General features: G+C 35.8%; 1 protein-coding gene across 6 annotated transcripts in view; it reads left to right on the forward strand.

The window, feature by feature from the left end:
- Positions 1-21,171, forward strand: part of LOC126863720 (small conductance calcium-activated potassium channel protein) — a 235,982-nt gene that overhangs the window by 178,604 nt on the left and 36,207 nt on the right. For all 6 annotated transcript variants that reach the window (XM_050614155.1, XM_050614156.1, XM_050614157.1 and 3 more), the window contains one exon: positions 15,583-15,678. In XM_050614155.1, coding sequence (XP_050470112.1) covers positions 15,583-15,678 — 96 coding nt within the window. The remainder of the gene's footprint in view (positions 1-15,582; positions 15,679-21,171) is intronic.

The following is a 21,171-nucleotide window of genomic DNA, read 5'->3' on the forward strand; positions in this document are numbered from 1 at the left end:
ATTCATTTTGAAATTAAACGAGTTCGTACAATTTTTGCACGTTATTTCACTGCTTGCTGGTCTTTAATGAATGAATGAGACATTAAAAAATTTCGTGAATTTCTACTAAAAACAAAAGAAATTCCCCAGCACACATAGGTCGTTGTACATTTTGTATAATAAAATTTCTAAAGGAATTGGTATTTAAAAACCATCAAAGGATTATACCATCGCAGCTCGCTGTTATAAAAATTGCAAGTGGACAAGAAATTAACCAAATGGAATTCAATTTCATTTGTTTCTCAATTTTTTTTGCGTAGCATTCCTTATTTCCTAGCAAACGAAATTCCTATCTGGAAATTCTTCGTACGTTTCGCCTGGTAATCTCGCAGCCTACGTTCACTCTTTCTACGACGTCAAAGAAAGCAAACGAGCAACTGGGCTTCGCTCTTTTTTCCTTCTGCGTGTTTTTGTTTTGCATATATATCCTTTGAAGTATACTCTTTCTCTTCCGCCCTTTGATGTTTCCGGAATTGTTCCATATATCGTAACTTTGAACAAATATCGAACCATTGCATTCCTTCCATAATGAATTAATCCTTCTGCTTTAACACAAAAACACGCAATAAATAATTTATATACATACTCCTCCCTGTCACAGAAAATCACCCTGGAACGTTTTGCTTAAACCCTTTGAATTTTGAATTACTTCATGATCGTTTATTTACCGCAATTTGTATTCTACATACTTGAGAATTATTCAAAAATGTATACGGTGGTATTGACAGATCGATCGAAATTATCATTAATCATCATTCGTATTATATCGTAAAATTTGTGTACAAAGCCTCTTATCTTTGCCAAAGAGAATTGACATGTTAGAGAAATTGAACTAGGTAGGGGAAGATAAAATATGATATGTCGCATTTGATTCGAATCGATGTCCCGTGGGAAATTATTTAAATATAACGAAGCCTCTCGCATTGGATGTACCCTCCCACGTCTTATCACGCCACAATATCATCCCCGTCACGAGGTATTTCCTTACAACAAACAACTAGCGAGCCGTTTCATTTGTCTTTCAGGATGTATACACATGTTTCCGATAATTAATTTCATGGCTGCTGCATACGAGCCTCAATTACATCTCTATCGCAGACCCTGTGAATATTTGCTGGATCAAAGAGAAGCTACTCTAACGCTGTTTCGAATTCCTGCTCGTTATTTCGTGTATTCAGGTTGTGTAATAACATTGCTACATGGGGCGAACACGATAAGTCACATTTTCTATCTCGTATAGGGAAACAGTTCCAAGATTTAGAAGTTGTCTTTATTGTATTCAATTTTACAACTAAATGTACATTTTTTTCATCCCTTTCAAAATTTCAAGAAATATTGTTTATCATTGGACTGCAGATTCTTATGTGTTCATGAAAAGTTTGAAGATGCAGAAATACGCAGAATGCACATAATGTGAAAAATATATAGTAATCTCTATACCATAACAATTTGCTGAAACAAATTTTAATTATACCTGTGAAAATATGAATTTGCATAAATATCCGCAATATATCAAATATCATGATATTATCTCTTTAATAGATTAATATTATAGGACAAAATACTATTAAAATATTATCATATCCCTATAAAACGACGTCATAGGATACAACTGATATGTGGTCGATATTAAACAATAGCAGCGTGTCCATTTCATGTTATTTCGCGAATCGTGTAGCGAGTATAAATCATCGATCGACAAAATCTCGAAATTTAGCGGCCTCTGCCCTTCCTGGCGAGGTATTACGTTTCCGGTGTAAAACTATTCGCAGCGTTTCCCTCCCGATCATATTTCATCCCATTCGTTTGCCACGACTCGAAAAGAGACTGCGAACGTGTAACCCTTCGCAGGCTTATTTTCCCCTAGCTATCATCCATACCAACGTTCTTGCATCGTGCGAGTTGCGAGAAATAATCTCGTCGAAATGTCAAAAATCGGTGACGCGCGAACCATTTTCTATCGCATTTTCCGAAATGATCACTCGATATCGTGAAGCACGATGTAATAATTATTGTGAAAGTTTGATACGGTGAAATGTACAGCCAGAAAGGTGCTCGTAAATGGTGGATTTTATCACGGTCGATTGCTCGCTTGGCGGGTGTACTGCAACATTCGAGATCGTCGTTTCTTGAAAAAAATTCAAAAGCAATGGAATATTAAAATGGTACTGAGATAGAAGCAACGCCATTGTTTCATATATTTTATAGAGGGTTTTATACGTTTTTGCATGTTTTATTCGTATTTGTGTTTCATTTTTATGTGTATTATAACGCAAGATTTTGAGGTTTATTGATAGAAATAATATATTAATAAAGGATTTAACGAAGCAGCTTTTCTAAAGAGAGAAGTATAGGTGAATTTTAAAAGGATATATGGTTTCTGTTGCGTCGATTAAAAAAAGCTTGTCTGGTTACACATCGTCTGGTTCTACTCGTGTTCGCATAGCTTCTCTCTGCAATATTTCGCTCCTCTTTTATATTATATTCAGCTGAATTATATTATAAATCAGTATGTAATTTCTGGTTCAGTTATTGGCCCGAAAGTGTAACCAGCGAAAAATTTATTCAAATTAACGACTATTTCGATGTAACACGGTTCGAAGTAATTGTGCGGACAGATTAAAAAGTGAGACGTCTCGTGTAAACTTCCATTAAAAAATATCTTCAAGGAAACACACTTTCCATCCAACAAATTTCTGAGCCAGAGAGAAAATTGTTTCTTAAACAATCCATCGGAAATTGATGCCGTAACTCCAACAAAATAAATGATCCACTTAGCTCCGTAAATTGGAAAATATGGAAAAGTAGTGTTACAAAAATTCTTCCTAAAACTTATCTCGAGATTTATGACTATTCGTTCTAGCTTTTTACGACAAGTTTTATAGAAGAGTCATTAATTTTCTTAGAAATCGCACGCTGACCGTGTAATTGATTAATAAGATTGAGAAATATATTAAAGGTGGAGCTTTCAAGAGGTTCGATTGTTTCGTAGCTTGGTCGAATGATTTACGAATTATTTCGTAATCTCAGCGAATAATCCATATTGTTATGCAGCTAAATGAAAAGCAGGCAGACCGATCGAATTAATTATCGCGCCGTTGTTTGTCAAGGCAGTCGCTTCTGATGAACCCTTAAATTAACGAGGAAGGATCGATTAATTATAGAGAGGAAGAGACTCGAGGCGAACGATGCAGCGTCGTGGCGAACAATCGAGATTCGAGGACGCTTGCAGACCGGTCCGGTATGTCCAGGCATAAGCGTATTCACGTTAATTTTCCAAGGGCGTAACCGAACCACACGGTTTCTCCTTTGGCTCACGGACGAAACCGACATGCGCACGAACGGATCATGTCGTCACCATAGAAACGTTGTGAATCTTAAGGCTTGCAGCCTGCAGCCTATTAAATGCGTTTATTTATAACTTTCATGATACGTGCAATCCGTTATCGGGCTTGGCCAATCCATTTCCCGTGAATTGCAAATTGCTGCGACTTATGTTACCTATCGGATGTTCCGGATGAAGGTGGAGAACCCGTTCGTGACCTGAAAATTCTGTAACTTTCCTGTAGTACTCAACTATGAAGAACAGCAATATAACTGAAAACCTTAAAATAAAGTTTCTTCGTATATTTGAATAATCGTAACATTGAAAGTAAATGTGAACTAATTGTAATTTACCCTTTCTGGATGTGAGTTTATAGTATTATTTCGTTCCACTAATAATAGCTCTATTAAACACTCAAAAGTGGAAAAACTTACGTTTGAAATTTTATTGCTTAAAGTGTGAATATCTATTGTGATAATATGTCAATTTCGATGTAGATTTAATTTCAAAATGTTTTGTATAAGATGTATAAAATAACAAGCATTCAGATAGTGTTCTATAAGTCACTACGTGTACCTATATGTATAATATAGCTACTGTGTTTATTTCTTCGCTTTTTCTTTAGTTCTTTTCGCGAATTTAATGAATATGGATATTTTATCTAAATACTTCAGGCTCTGTAATAGTTATTTCCTATAACAAAAATTTAGTTTCAGTAATATTGGCAAAGACAGGACAGCTTTTTCAGAGAGTTTATTCAGTTTTGATATATGATCGCATGATCGAGCCAATCTGGTAGTAACTCGCCTTTTCTCCTTTGGAAATCTTTCATTTACGATTGCTCTATACGTTTCCCTGTACATATGCAGCTTACGCATAAATTCTACGCAAGGACCATAAAAATCACGAATCATATAAATTACACGACTAGATGGAATTCCAATAACTCACTCTGCAAATAGCGCTAGCTCGAAATAAACAAGCTTACTGTAACATTCGGTCGAATTCATTGGACTCAAGAACAAATAAGGAATATACATCATTCTTCGAAGTTCGTTCGATTTAATCAGTGCTGCTTTTCCCTAATTCTCATTTATTTATTATTCTTCCTTCCACTTTCTCAGTTTCAGAAAAACGTTTATAGAACGTTTTATACTTTTCAATCATTTTATATCTTTCCTCGATCTGAGGGAACTTATCAGTGAAAAACACAATTGATCATAACCGATACAAACAAGAAACGATACAGCCATAATAAAAAAGAGCAATAACCAATACATCAAGATCCATTAAAATACTGAAAACCACGAGATTTCCGCCGCAATCCGACCTCGGAAAATCGGGCTGACTTCGAGATACGGTTTCACATTTCGCGTTAGAGTCACCGTAAAACGTGGCGGATTTCGCTATCAACGTTCCCTCCGCCGAATCACAACCGCCACTAGAATTCGATTTCGTCGATGGTATCGCATCGTACAATGGCCATGCCCGAAATCGATACGAGGCTACGCGTGTTTCCATGGAACTTTTCTCGAGGCGCAAAGTGTTAAGCATGCTCGAGACTTTAATCTAAAATTTAGGATGCCAAAGGAGCGTGTAAACGTCCGGGTTCGCGCTCTCTCGACGGGTTTGCTGTAAACAGACCGCCTAACGCAGTAAACTGTGTCGAAATTAGGAAAGTTTCCGGGCTAAAACACAGGCAGATTTTGGTAGAAGAGAAAATTGACCGCGTTCGAATGAGAACCTGTCGATGAAGCGTCACTCTGTTAGTCGCCTGAATCCGCGATGCGACATATTAGCCAACCGATTATTTGCTTTCGCTCTACTAAACGGAGTAAACTATAAAACGAACAGTGTAGTCAGTTTGTTTGATTGCGATAATGGTGGTAGTTTGCTGGAACAATAGCAGCACCCGTGTTTAATGACGAAACGGCGGGGTTGGATGTTGATAAATGAGTCGGCGATTTGCTGGAATAATTGTTTTGGGTCTTTGAAGGCTGTTGTGGATTTAGAAACATATTGGGTGTTTAACTTTAATTTTGGGTTAATTTTAGGTAAAATGTTTATTGTGAGCGGCTAAGAATGTTTGTGAATATGTATAGGAAGATTGGGGTGTATGAAGTGATACAGAGATCATTTTAATAATATCTTAGATATAATAATTTCCCTATTTAGAAGACAGTCGTAGAGTCGTTAAAATCAATGCAGAGTATTTATAGCAAACTATCAAATATATTATCTTTTGTTTCAATTATCCGTGACTGTAAAATTTTATTTACTCAAATCTATCTTAGTGATCTTAAGAATTTTTATCGTAAATTTTATGAGATCTGGGATATTATCATAGGGAGGCAAACGAAGATTTAAGAGATGTAATTACTAATGAAACGCTAGAATTAAAAACTCCAATATATCAATGGTAAAAAGAAGTCAAATTTTAAATTCAACGACCTCTAACCTTGAATTTCATGTTAAAATCATTTCAACGCAGGATTATTATTTTTTTTTTTTTTTTAATTGCATCGAAATTAAATTTTCCATCAGAAGAGTGAAAAGTCCGCTAATTTAAAGCGTTGAAAGCGAGTAACAACGTTTCTAGAGCGAATTACAATGATGCCGCGTGACTGCTCAGCAGTTCATTAAGAATATGCCACAGGCTATGTTAACGAGCAGGTAATTACGTGGAAACGGTTCAACTTCATTTCGACCGAAACCCTTCTGAACAGTGCCTCAACTCTGGCTTCTTTAATTTTTATTAAATTTCGACTTCGATGTTATGCATTTCGTTTGGGTGGCTGAGATTTCCGAATTAAATTGCCACGAAATATCCATCATGTAAATATCGACGGGTGCACCGTGAATTTCCGGATATCGAATTAGTCCAATATTTGCGTATCATTTCGCTCGTGGATCGAATAAAACTTTGCAAAATATTTCGCCCGATATTAAATACACGCCGTCAGATTTTCATAGCAAATACAAGGAATATTACGTTGTTCCCGGGTAGTCGAAAGTTTTTTTAAGTTTACGGATCCGTCTTAAATTCTGATGTAATAAATCTACTTTCCGATTTGTAATAACTTACAAACATCCTGAAATTGGAACTCGTTCCTCATTTTTATTCCGTCACGGTATTCGGATTTTTATATCTCGATCTTGCTCTCGTTTTAACAGAGGAAACGATTTCTCGTGATTTTAGAAAAACTTGAGCATAGGATCGCGGCTAAAGGTCCAAATTTCCAAAATTAGAAAAATATTACAAACGATATATAGAACCTGTACTTATTTAGCAAATGTTTTTCCATGATAATTACAATCAAGATTTCCATAGAAAGCCCAATATCCATCATAGTCGCGATTTCGCAGTGAGACTATTTGGACGAAACGATCGGCTCTATTAGAACGAGTATAATGATAAGCAACCAGTATACACGGTTCAATTAGCAAAATCCATGAATCATAGGCTATATCGGGTCAATGCAGAGAGAGAGAGAGAGAGAGAGAGAGAAAGAGAAAGAGAGAGATCGATCGAGGCTTGGAATATTGCGAGAAATTACATAGACCGTCGCGCTCTTTGTTGAAGCTCGCGTTTTTTTTATTTTCTCCATCGCTTGCAAATATCGACAGCTCGATGGAAAAAAGAAAAAAAGAGCAGAGTGTAGGGATTCAAGATAGAAAATACTTCGTTCGCCTTGGTACAAGGCGAATTTCTTCTCGCGATTTCTTTGCTTTGCGTCGTGACTACGGTAAAGCAAAACATTTTTACGATATAACGTAACATTTTATGTTTGAATTCTTTAATCTTTGCTTTCGACATGAAAATTGACCGTAATCGCGTGCACGATTGAATCTATTAATGCGTCCCGTCCGTGTTGGTTGGCAATATGTTACCGATAATTACGTGATTATTATGTTAGAGTATTTCATTATTGGAGCGGACTATTAATAAAGCGAAATTCCACGTTTGTCAAGAGTACATAATGGAATAAACAAAGCGTGGAGCAATTATGCGTAATTACTGTTATTCATTAAATTTGACTCATCACTTATCTGCATATCGATCTTTCGAAAACAAGATAGAAAAAATTAATTAGAGAATATCTACATATGTGTTCGTTATAAATTAGTCGGTAAGATCATCTTAGAATAACAGAAATAATATTTCTCCAATTCTATAAGATTAAATGAATCACTGAATGAAGGAACCATTCACGTTATTCTGTGGTAGTCGTGGGATTTTAGAGTATTGAAATTTTACAAGTCATTAATAAAGTTGCAAGTTGCAGTAAGTCACTAATAGATTTACAAGTTACAGTATTAATGAATTCTCTTGCAGAACTGTAACAAGTTTCGTACCTATTCGCCTATATCTATTTGATGTGAAACTCTTCAGAAACAATTCGCTCATTACTTAACTAAATTTCTTACTCAGTAATTAGTAAATAATAATTTTGTAAGACAATCGTAATCACGTATGAGCTTAAACTTCGTCCGAATTCTCCATACGTCGTGAATAGATCAGGAAAGAATGTATCCCCTTATTTTATAAAAATGTCAACTCCTCGTTTAAAATTCATTAACGAACGTTAATCAAAGCCGAGCAAGGGGAAAGCAATCAATAATTTCCTTTAGTTTGTCGAGCAATCGTCCGAGAGCTAATATTCCGGAACTAATAATAGCCTTTCGTCTCGCGATCGTTTAACAAACCTAATAACGGCTGAATCTGCGTCCGCTGCAAACAATACGTCCAGTTGAAACCATAACTAATCTCGATCCACAGATTCCGATAATCTAAAATCCATGGTAAATTAGTATCGCGTAGTTGTACACGCGGTAAGAAGCAAAGTATGTACCTATATAATAGTATAGTATAGTACGCCAAGCGGATAAACATCGAAAGAGGAAAGCAGCGTGCAACGCGTGCTCTCGAATGGTAGACGAGCAAGCAGCGTGAAGTGCGGGCTCGTGAATGTGCAGAGCATAAACGTTCCGCTGCGGGCGATCCCGGTATTAAAATCACTCTAAATTGCTGCTCGAGGCTCCCGGATGCAGGCCTCGTGTCCACTAGGCGTTTTATCCTAACGTTTTGCCAGCGTTGCAGTTAATTTCCACGTAGGGTCGAGTGACATACTGATATTGTTGTGTATATTTGCTAGTTTAAAGTGGTTTGCAGCTCTACAGAGTGCCTTAGCGAGGCATAGTCATTTTCATAAGTATCGAGGTACATGCTGGTCTCGTATGAAATTTAATAATCCACTTACAGTGGCTAGAGTAAGTATCGTCACATATCCTTATTTTTCAATAAACCGTTTTTCTTATCACACTCATTTCATTTGCATAGTGTCGAATTTCTGTAATCGTATGAAACTACTACGTATAATGTAATACTTAGACATAATTAATATGTAACTACTATAATAAATGCGATAGTATTTCAATACATTTTGTAGCCGCTATAGGTTGCTAGGAAAATCGTTGGTTAATCAGACTTTTTAGATTCGTGTAAAATAACATAATATCGTTGTCAGAAACTGTCTGCGAGTATTAGACAAAAAATACTACACGGTTTAGTTAAAATTTACCATCTACCATTTTATCATTTTTTAAGAAGTGTGTCTTACCTTACCATCTTTCAGACATCTACTTTTCTCTTCTACGTATGGTAATTTGTTGCGAGTGTTTATAGCGAAATACTGATTGTCGAATGTAAAATGTATAACAAAGAATATACTGGAGCACGAGAGAAGAATAAATTGTCTGAGCTAAGGTTTTAGATGATCAAGGCGGTATGTACATAGCGCCGTTTTCACACGTCTGTATGTCTTATGTGAGAACGTTGCGTAGGTTGTCTGAATTGAATACAAGTGGTTGTAAAATACGGAAAAACAGAACGTGTGGGTGTAAGTATATATTACGTAAGATCCATGCAAGAGACAGCAGTTGGTAGCATCGGGAGACGAGAGACCCTTTGTGCTGTTGAATCGTATTGTAGAAGATTTTCATATATCTATATTTTTATTTCTGCATTAACTAGAAAAAAATAGAATAGTACGAGATTTTATACATTTGTGTAGAATCCACATGCAGTTTCATCGTGGACAGAAAATAGAATGTACGTGGCGTTGATGAAACGACTCGAGAGGGATGAAATCGTAGGGGGATTCAAATCCTATTATCGGTTGAACGAATGAAATTTAAGATTGATTTACACGAGGGATGCCGTGTCAGTATGATCGCAGTCCGATTAAGTATTGGCTGATTTTTTTCGAATAAATTCGATGCCTCACGACCGGTATCGCGATATGATTTTATCGATGCTACGCGTTGTATCTGAGAGATTTAGATTAGTGTGTGTTTCGCGCAAAATTAGTCGTTTATCAAGGCTTTGATAGAAATTAGAGACTGTATTTGGTGGTTTGCACGGACCATGTCAGGCATCACTTCACATTTCATACGTAATTAAGTTCGCGATCGAAGTAAATCGAATTCTGGTTTAATATAAGCGTAGATATTATTTTCGTTCGAGAAACTAACTAAATGGCAAATAATGAAGAAAAATGAACTTTCAAGGAAGTTTCTAAATTGAATTAAGTAACTAATTTTTATACTTTTTAAATATTATTCCTACCTTTCGATATCTTATAACTGTTTCTTAGAATAGATAGATCGAATATTCTTTCTATTTCTCCGTTCGCTCAGTAAATTTTCTTGGAAGGCTTAATTCCTTATAAAAGACTTAGCCTCTTTTCTCTTATAACGACCAAATAATACAAATCCTGTTTTTACGATAGCCAAAAGATTTAACTCTTTTCCTTTTCCAATGTGCTGATAACACAAATCTCATACACTAAATACTTATAGAGAGACCTCACATCTTTTACAAACAATGACTAAATCAAAATCACCTCGGTCAGCGAAAAATAATTTTCTTTTTGGCAATAATTTCTTATACTTTTAACAAACAATGACCAAACCAAAACCGTTTCAATTGGCGAAAAATAATTTCCTCTTCGGCAAGAATATAATGTGGCAAAACAAATTATCAAACGACAAAGGGTTCGTCTCACCGGATCAATCGATAATCTGCCTTCGCGGCAATCCACTACAGAAAAGTGCATCGTGACAGATTTCTGCACGCTCCGGATTACGTTTCTCGGCGTTATCGACAAACGAAACGAGCGGAAAAGCGAACGTTTGGTCGCCGTCCAAAAATCGTGGTTCTATTCGTTTTCGTGCAACATGACATCGTAGTTCCTCGTTCATGGATGAATGAGTAAATTTACTTTAAGGTGGATTTCTATGAGGAACACCTGGAACATCGACAACAATCGTCCCTCGAATGGCAATTCGATGAACCGACTCTCTGATAAATTGGATTGTTAACAGGAGAATGCTGATCATGCGCATCAGTCGCCGAAACGCGATTCTCAGAAGTTGGTGACTCGATTTCCGATCAGTCGGTGATACTTTAGGTTCTTGAACGCTTCTACTCGTTCATGAATGGCTCTAATGAACAGGTACACTTCCGCTCGAAAATCTCACAGTAGATATTAATATTATATAAAAGCGAAATACAGGCGAATAGCAAAATAATAGCGGAAACTACGTGCAAAGTGAAAAATAGCTAAGGGTTAGTTAAAAAGTTAAAGAAAGTGAAGTTAAAAAAAGTTTAACACTGTATGCGATAAAGAAGCTAGTTGATGTGTTAACAATTTTATTAAAGTCTGTCTTTGTATTTAAAGTTCTTAGTCTACGTTAAATATTGAAACTTTATTAAAAATAAATGCGAAGAGTTTTTAACGGGAGTGCACTGCTTAATATAATAAAAATATTTATCTTTAGCTCTCTATAACTGGATTTTTCTTTGCTTATTGAGGAAGAAATTATGATTGATTATTACTAGAGACATTATAAGAGAACTATGTATATGATAAAACAGAATATATAGATACAGCCGTTAATCCATTTTAGTTTCGTTACAGTTGATTCACAGAGGCGAACGGGGCCAAAGCGATTTGCCGTGGATGCGCGATGTCGATGATCCAATTGAGGGTTAGCACCTCTTAAAGACAACTGACCGTTCGGCCGATGTCGTGAACGATTTCGATCGATGACCAGAGTGATCGCGATAACAGCTTTTGGCCCCATTGCCACCAGGCGAATTTATTGGTCCGACCAGGTTCTCTAGTTTCCTAACGATATTAGCGAACCTGTTCACAAGCGAAAACTGACATTCAATAAAATTTGTTCGACACAAACTTTTATTATTTATCAAATCTTCCTACGCTATTAGAGGCGTGACTTTCTTAGATTTAGTAAATTGCTTTCCTTTGATGAAGGTGAATTGTTCGAAGGAAGATAGTATTAATTTGAACAAGTTGTACCATATGTTAAACATAGTATTCTAACAAGGAATTTCGTTTACTATAAGAGATAAATAAAAATTTGTCAAGTTAAAAAATCAGAAGATCATGAAACTTTAGTTGGAAATGGAATAATTTTACGAAAAGTAACTGCGTATTTTTAAGTATATTTTCAAAAATAAAGAATTTGATACCTGTCATTTTGTAATCACATTTCAAAAAATTCTTTTAATTCTGAATATCGCCAGTTTAAAGCATCGAAAGTTAATTTTAATATGAATGAAAACACAGTACACCATGCAGCGGAGATGAAACTTGGCCCAGTCTTCCTTGCTGATTAAGTTTCATTCAGTACGCGTCAGTTTTCGTTAATTTCAATATCAATATCTTATCAAAGAGTGACGTCTTCATCATCGGACACGGCTAGCGGAAACGTATTTCCGCGCTGCGGCTAATTTATATTCCTCTTATATGTAACTAACTAATTAACTGACTGCCTATTATTACAGCAGCCACAATATCGCTACCACGAAACCTGAATCTGGCTATTTAGGGCTTCGTGAACCAATTAAATTACATTATTATTGATGATCCTGCATCTTCGAATTATTGCGGTTCAAAATTTTAACATTTGCTTATACGAGTTCCTTGATAATCGTTATTTATATCAAGTTATTACAAACGTAATGCCTTTATATCCTGATGTTTGAAAGTATTAAAAAGTGTCGCTTTAATCAGATCGTATTATGAGTTCTCATAAAATAATGAAATGTTCGGACAAATATTGAAGAGAATTAAACAGAAACATTCGAGATTCTTCAATAAAATGGGGTTCTTTTTTTTTTAATGAAGCAATGTTAAACCTCATATATTCAAGAAATGTTGAACCTTGGCTGAGATGGTTGTCTCTATCTATCTTATTCATTAAACATGTTAAGTAGCTTTTCTGTCATACAAAGCATCAAGTTGACTGATATTTCTTCATATTTTTAACGATTACTTTTCTCAGTTTTTAAGCAAATAATAACTCTCCTAAGACATTTGAGCGGCAGTGCAGTCATACTCTGTTAAACTTTACAAATCTTCTCTGTGAATGATACAAAATGGCCCATTTGAAGCTATCGATTCACAGTAAAAATCGAAGGACGTGGAGAGTCCTAAAACGTAGGAATGACGAGGATCGTAAGGTCTTGAATAAAGAGCTCTCGAGTCACTCGAAGCACTTCAAGCCAAGTATTCTCTCAGTAATTAAATCAAAAATGTAAAGTCGAACTGCGACTGATCTCTGTGGTCGCCGAAAAAATTGGCGAGACGTAATTTTGCGTTAAATAGAACCACGTGGAACCGATAGAAACCAAATCACTTTTGTATCTTCAAATTTTTCGTAAATGCATAAAAATTCGCGGTCTACTAATAAATAATCTGCTTGTTTTAAGTTCAGCAAAAATTGGCCCGCTACGTAATTACTTATAATTGATGCGACAGCGTAGGTACGTTGACATTGAAAATAAATTTTTGAATAATAAAAATATTCAATAATAAAATAACATTGTTTGAATACCACTGAAATAAGATATAAAAATGGATAGAGCTTGAATTTTCTTCTGGATTTGTATAGATTTTTCGAGTTAATTAAATGTATTCGTATTTTCATAAGGAAATCGCATCGTAAAGGCAATATAAACGAAATTTAACTCTGATTTATGAGAAAATTGCTTATTAAATTATTGGAAATTTTCATAAAACAGATCATACGAAATAATTGTTAAATCTAATTATTTATTTTGTAATATCTTCTCTCTGTAACGATTATAGGATGAAAGTTCGAAGTTGAAACAAATAAAAGCTGGGAGCAATTTACCTTCGTGAAACATACTGAATCAGTTTCACCATGTAATCGAGAATGAAAGTGAACGAATATCTACGTACATATTTATGAGAATTAAACTTTGTATCCTCGTTACCTGCCAGTTGATTATAAAAATAACACGAAACATCGAATTTCACGATTTAAACAACGCGTACTGGCGATAATCGCATCTATGCAAATGCAATTTTATAAATAGAAGGCACAAATAGCATGCAAATGACACACACGAACTACAATATTATACCGCGGAACGTTGAATGATGTCACGCGTACATGTTCGGTAACGTACGATAACTTCCTAAACGCGGAAATTTCGCTGAATAATATTCTGATTTATTATTGCGCTGAAATCGTAACATAGAAGATCCATCGGGGCTATAAATGAAGAACAAAGATGTGTGGACCATAAATACAGAAATTATACATAAACACTATAAAATATTTAATAGAAAGGCGTTCAATTTAAAAGAAACAATTCATTAAAATCACTGTTTTTAAAACGATATAACATACCAGAGACAATCTTCCTTAAAGAGAGAATCATATTTTTCCTTAATATGAGTTAGAAGTGGGAGATTCTGAGAGGAACAAATAGCAGGAGGAAAATATTATTCATGAAATTCCATGCTATGTTAGCATGTCCTTTTTCGCACTACTCGGAAGACGTTTCGGAAAAGATGAACCGGAAGGATGGAATTTTCTTTTTTCACCATTTTTCTCTCTCTAAATGTCACATGCCTTGCAGTCGGAAGAGTTTAATGTCACCTTTAAAAAAAACACAGTCCCTGTTTGACTTTTACGAGCAATAAGCAACTTTACGCAAACGCATAAATATTTCAGTATCCCGTGCTTGAGCGCGTGTTTTCTTTTTCCGGCTGTACGGCGAACGTCGGAGCTGCAATTAATTCTTTTGCGAAGAATTTTCTCGTTCGACGTCCTAGGAAATACAGACGATGAGGATTGATCGAACCTGTTGAGATGGAAGTATGGTAATTGGATTGAACTTTACAAAACATATATTTAAATACATTTTGTTTGACGATGTTTTATCTGAAATTAAAATATTTGACATTGACAGTTGTCTTACTTAGGGTCTAGAAATTATGATAATATAAGTGAAACACTTTTGAGAGAGAAATAACTTAAAGTTGACATTCTACAGAAACTCACTTAAAAGCAATGATTAAAATATAAAATATAAATGATAGAATAACAGAGTTAAAAAAAGATATGTATAAAGGAATTATACTTCTAATTACATTTTTGTCTTGGAACTTTCTCTTTTATTTTATGATTCCTATTTGCAAGATTTATAGCAAACATCACGACACTCAGGAAAACACATACTACGTGGTAGCTATTTCTCTTATCGTCGTGTCATTGACAGCATGAATTTTTTCCGACGACCATTTCGCCTTTTTTCCCCTTTTATAATCGCATGAATCTGTGCTTGCACAAAATTTCTGCGAATTATTGGCAGAACATGGGCGCGATGTCAAATAGTCGCGTGTACCATATCGTTCGCCGTAAAAATTGCATTAAAAAATTAGTTTTCCTATAGTTTGGTACCTGCCGAACTCGCTCGAAACTTTCCCAACAAAGTGCTTAACTGAACGAATTCAACTTTGTAGCGTATATTACCTTATCCAGTAACGCGGTAGCTAAAATAATTCTTGTTTATGGTGAAGAAATAACGAAATTGTGTCTGTTACGCATAAAATATGAATATTTATTTATTATTTCTTAAGAAACAAATTCTCTCTCATATCAGATATTTTTTCAAAAAGAGGAAAGGAGAAAAATTGCTCGAAGAATTACAGTTAATAAAGAAATTAACGTATATGAACCCACGTTTGCAGATTTCCTACCGAATAATATCCTACTTTTATTAGAAAACATTTAGAGAGGAGATAGTAGAATAAAGGCGATATGTATGGTTTAAATGGCGGAACTGGGATTTACGAGGACGACGTTTTATGTTGCAGGCCTCGTTTTACTCGACAGCACTGAAAACCCTGATCTCTGTGTCTACTGTGATACTGATTGGCCTCATATTTGCTTACCATGCCTTAGAAGTTCAGGTGCGTATAAAAAATCCAATAGGCTCGATGTTACGTCCTTGTAGCGTGCATGTAAACAATCTATCCGTGGACGTTGCCTTCACCAAACGAACGTGGAAAAAGGCCATACGATATAAACCCGTGGCGTTTGCACACACCTGTGGGGTTTCATTTCAGAAAGCGGAACGCGTTGACTGTCTTTCAGAGCGGAAGAAATGTCTTGATCTCGTCTCGCTCTATATTCTAGCATTCTACCCTTTACTACACCTTTATCGACGTTTCCTATGTCACGGATGTATGTTTTATTTCTCAAACAAATTGCAAGAAGATTGCTTATTTACTGAAGAAATTGTTGCATGTGAGAATTAATCTATTCGGGTAATTCTAACACTTTTGATTGTCTATTTTCTCAATTAGTATTTAATCGTTAACAAGAGTACATTTCAAGAAAATTAACAGTTGAAAGTTCAAATCGACAATATTATATTTTCTGTAAATATTCTAGTAAGTTATTTCATAAGTTCTCTTGTCTTTTTAGTTTGGCAGTTGTCTATTTTCTTAATTAATATTTCATCTCAAATCGATACAAAATTTCAAGAAGACTAACAGATGTGTGGAATGGAAAGTCACAATGAAGAACGTTTGCGACATCCTATGCTTTATAAATTTAATGAAAAGAAGAAAGCAAAGTAGCAGTGATGTTTGCCAGCTGAGCGGACAAATTAATCGGCGTGGCTTTTCGAGGGTAATCAAAGAAGTCACGCAGGTGCGTGAAATCGACACGCCTGTTAAGCACGCGTCGTGCACCAACCCCAAATTACGAGTTAACGATGATTAATCGAGCAATTGATAGAAAACTAATTTTCCGGTTTCCCGCCTACTTTCCTCCTCCTCTCATGATTAAATCTGATTAATGACCGTGAAATTCCATCGACACAAAAGTAATACGAAGCGACGATACCACGGTAAAGTATAAATAGTTGATAGTACGATAATTTGTCGAGCCGGTAAGTAAATGAAACTTCAATGACTGGATGTCGAACGGAATTGAGCTCTCCATCAACTTTCCAACCCTCGTGAAGCAACCCTGATTTTCTGCCTATCTAAATCATTGTCGACATACGGGAAAATTAACTACTTATAGTTCATGACACGTACAGGCATAATCGATATTACTATCGATCTGCTGTTAAATAGGTTGTTCGTTTTAACTACGAAGGATAGACATTGTGTTAACACAACACTTCATTTATACATTTTTTCAATCTATTTATATCATCGAATTCTTTTTTCATTTAATATCTTGGTTATGAAAGAGAGAATTCCATAAGTTCGCTTAATATTTTTGTCCATGTAGATTCTATAGTTTAAAAAAATTTCAAATAATTGACATATTTATAACATTATGACAAACTATATATTGCTTGCAACGTAATAGCTTGACCACTCAACCTTATGCATTTAAATTATGTTATACTGAAATGCGGTGAATTACAAAATTATTCACAGAGTTCGGAATGTAGAAAAAATTAGGCAGTTACTAATACCTTTTCTATTATAGGTACGTAATTAGAGTTCTAAAGTAATTGTTATATCATATTAAATATAATGATTTACAAACAATATATTTATCAGATCCCATATGAAGAAGTTAAAATGAAGCTTAATTCTTACGAATCTTAATATTCTTTCGTTTTCTTCCAATATCATCGTGCTTGCGTATCCGCATTTCACACAGATGCCGTGAAAATATTCCAGCAACGAATGAATGGTCAGAAACATCTAAAATTTCGTGTATGAACCAACGAATCGCGAATCAGGCGCAGTTACTCGATATAATTCGGACATAACTAAAATACGGGAGAACCATACGTTTATTGCAAATCCGTACGACAATGGGAGCGACTGGCTCGTTAAAATCGTCGATCGCGTTGACCGACATGAATTTTCATGAAGAACGACTATATTTTCATCCGCCTCATACCACTCAACGAACCGGGCCAATAAGCCGCGATTTTATGGTTCTTCGAATCGCTAGATGCCCGACAAATTTCACCGTTATTAACGCAGACCGTGATTATTTGAAACGGATTCTCTCTGTTTCTGTCTAGTCTATGCATATGGCGGCATTGGTGAGATAATATCCGCGGCAATGCCACCGCTTTTATACCGCAGCATTAAAGCAAATCGCTGTGTGCACTGCCATGCAAGCCGAACACTGTCAACTCGATTGCGAATCGTCAAAATCGTTCCACGTCGTATCGGCGTGGTTTAGTACTAAACCGGGCTAGAGTTACAGATTCCGCTTTATGTCTTAATACAACGAGGTCCAAACGCAACGGCATCATTTTCGAAGGTGCAATAACCATGGTTATACTGCTGGCTGGGTTGTACAGTTTGGTGTTCCAGACATTATGGATCGATTCATTTTTTCATAAATATTCGAAACATGAAGCTTCGTTATGGGGAGAATTAGCGAAAGAAGTGATACAACATAGTTTTCAAGAAATGAGTGAATTAATAGAGGGATCAATAATAAAATAAATAAATTTTAAAGGTTTGGTTTTGCTACGAACCCTTCGTTGGTGTTGTAATGGAACACGATCCTACGCCACAAATCTAACCCTAAACCTAATCTAAGAAATGTCGACGTATCCTGTCGTAAGATCTATCGGATCTACGTGACTCTGTCAGGCGCAAAATTAAGCAGGAAAAAGGCTCATGAATTTCATGAAACCGTTAATTTTACGTAATAATTGGTAACTTGGTCGGAAACTAGTTGCTATCGCGATTACGAACAGCGTAGCTATGATAACGGCTGCGTTTTACGTGCCTGAATTTCTATCGAGTTACAGGGAATCGCGCGGTTAACTCGATTGCCACTACGCTCGTGAGAAAATTGCAAATTGTTCACGATGACGAACGCATCGAGGCCGGTACTCTAATTGCGTTATCGTGCGCCGGTGCACGCTTTGCCGGCATAATACCGCGAAACGACGCGATTCCAGCGAAACTGCGTCTGTTACGCGGACTGATAAACGAGATCGAGGCCTCGTAAACCACTACTGGTGAACCGATTCCGCTGATGGGGATGGATCTGCTGGAAAATTGGCCGAGAGAAATTTATTGCAAAATGGAGAAAACGTTGAGATTTTTACAAAATATGATACAAGTATATTCCAGAGTAAATGACTAATACTAACCTGTGTAGTAGAAAACAGTGTTAGAGTAACATACAGTGGCATGCAATACGCATACAGTGAATTAACATATAAATTGCATACGAAAATGTCAGAAGGAATACATATCATAGAAAGGCCAAAGGAACGAGCAGATGAGCACTATTCTTGGTCAGACACGTATTTACTGAATAGTAGAAACTTGCATAGCAATATATAATATACTAATATTATATAAACCAAATATAAGCAAAATTTGGACTCGAATAAACCATACACTAAAATAAAAACTAAATATTCTCTGTAAAACGATATTAACGGTATTACTTTCGTTTTTATCCATCGTTATCAAATTCACTCTGAAAGATCATTTATTTCTACATAACTCTTCTATTCAACTTTTTACTCAAAATCCCACTACCTTCACACAAAACACACAAAGAAATTTCTGATGGATAACATTCCTCTAGAACAATATACAATTTCGAAGATTCAGTATCGACTAATTTATATGCGTGTCACAAGATTCCTCTGATTTCGAGTATCTGATTCGTCCAGTCGAAGGCAGTTTGCCTCTCTTATCGTAAGCCTGATGAATCCTCACCTGTAATTGATGATAGACCGGTTATTACTGATCGCAGAATTCACCCGTAAGTGGTATAAGCCGTCATAAGTCAGACGCGTGGTACGTTGCTGGTCGCGATAACAGGTCAGGTTTCTTCGAATCCCTATCGGGCTAATCTCTCGATCGTATATCATGCAGAATGAATTGCATTATCGCACGAGCTCGTTTAACAGAGAGAGGGACTCGAATATCTCGGTCAACAATCCGTGGTCAAACGGTACCATTTGCGAAGACTTTCGGTGGAGATTCACGATTTGATTGATCGATCCGGAAGCCGTCGTGCGTGGGGAAATGTGAAACTGAGATACAGGGATAGTTTAAACGTGTGGTAGAGTGTAATGTATCAGGCGCGTCACGTGGAAACGGAGTGAATAATTAATTTAACCCTACTCCTTCTTGATCTTACTCTCGTATTAACAAATCAGAAAAGAGAATTTCTTGGCATTTTTCTCGAACTTAATCGAATTTTTCTATCATTAAAAAATTGTTCAACATTTTAAAGAAAATAATACAACTTACGTGTCTTACCTTGCATATAAAGCCAGATTATTTTATGCACAAGAAAATAAGTTGGCAGGCTCTATTCTCAACTTTCCAGGAGATACGATTTCCATTTTAAATTATATAAGTCGAGTAAAACATAACACGATAAACGTAACTAACTCAAAATCTCCCATAGAGAATCTCATCTACACTGTGTTCGGTATAAGTATAGTGCTCCTCCTAATGCCTTAATACAGGCTAGTTAAGAAGTTCATAACACTTAACTCGAAAGTTTATAGTACTTAATTATGTATACGTCAGTGCATCTTCATCTTTCTCTATCTTCTACTCGATGAAAAAATTTCAACCTTCATTCAACACTAATTGCACATCACACTTCTTAATTTTCAAACTCAATTCATTTCACGTTCAATAGCAAATTGTAATCATAAAATCACGCGATAAAATCACGACACCGAATCGATAGGGATTTATGGATTTAGTATGTTTGCATGTAACGTGATGCACAACCACCTCGATAGTGAGACGAAGTTTGAAATTAAGAATGGTCTGTTAGCCTGTGTAAACACGGTTTCGACAAAGGGTTGAGAAGCAAGTCAAACGATCCAGTCTAACATCTCTCCTTGCTGTCAATATTTATCTTGGCTTTTAAATGTTCGAGCTGAGACCGTCCAACTGACGTAACACGCACTGACATTGCGATGGCAGGACGGAAAGTTCGGAAATTTGTAATTGTTCGTTTTGAAACTCTCGATTTAAAATTCGTACTGTTACATAAAAATAAGTGGTTTCTGGTATAAATGATACTTACTATTATTAATTTCTGAAGATATTAATACTGTTACATAAATAAATATAGAAATTTCATAAATGTAGAAATATCTATAATTTATATATGATATTTAATACTGATGTTCATTAATTGGATTTTAAAAACAAAAAATGGAAAAAGATGGTAATTAGATCAGAAAGAAACGAACACCTGCCATTGGCGTTTGTTTTACTGGTTCGACGAGTGGAATTGAAGGTGCCATGATGAATCGCTCGACATTTTGGCAGATAGACAATCAGTTTAGCTGATAAAACAAAAAGGCCTGATCGGTTCACGGTTGTTTCCCCTTCACTGAAAACGCTGCTCTACTTGGAAATTATAATCGCGTTACAGCATATAAGCTATTTTAGTTAGTGCTGCGAATTAATAGTAAT

The sequence above is a fragment of the Bombus huntii genome, chromosome 3 (assembly GCF_024542735.1).
Source record: "Bombus huntii isolate Logan2020A chromosome 3, iyBomHunt1.1, whole genome shotgun sequence".
NCBI lineage: Eukaryota > Metazoa > Arthropoda > Insecta > Hymenoptera > Apidae > Bombus > Bombus huntii.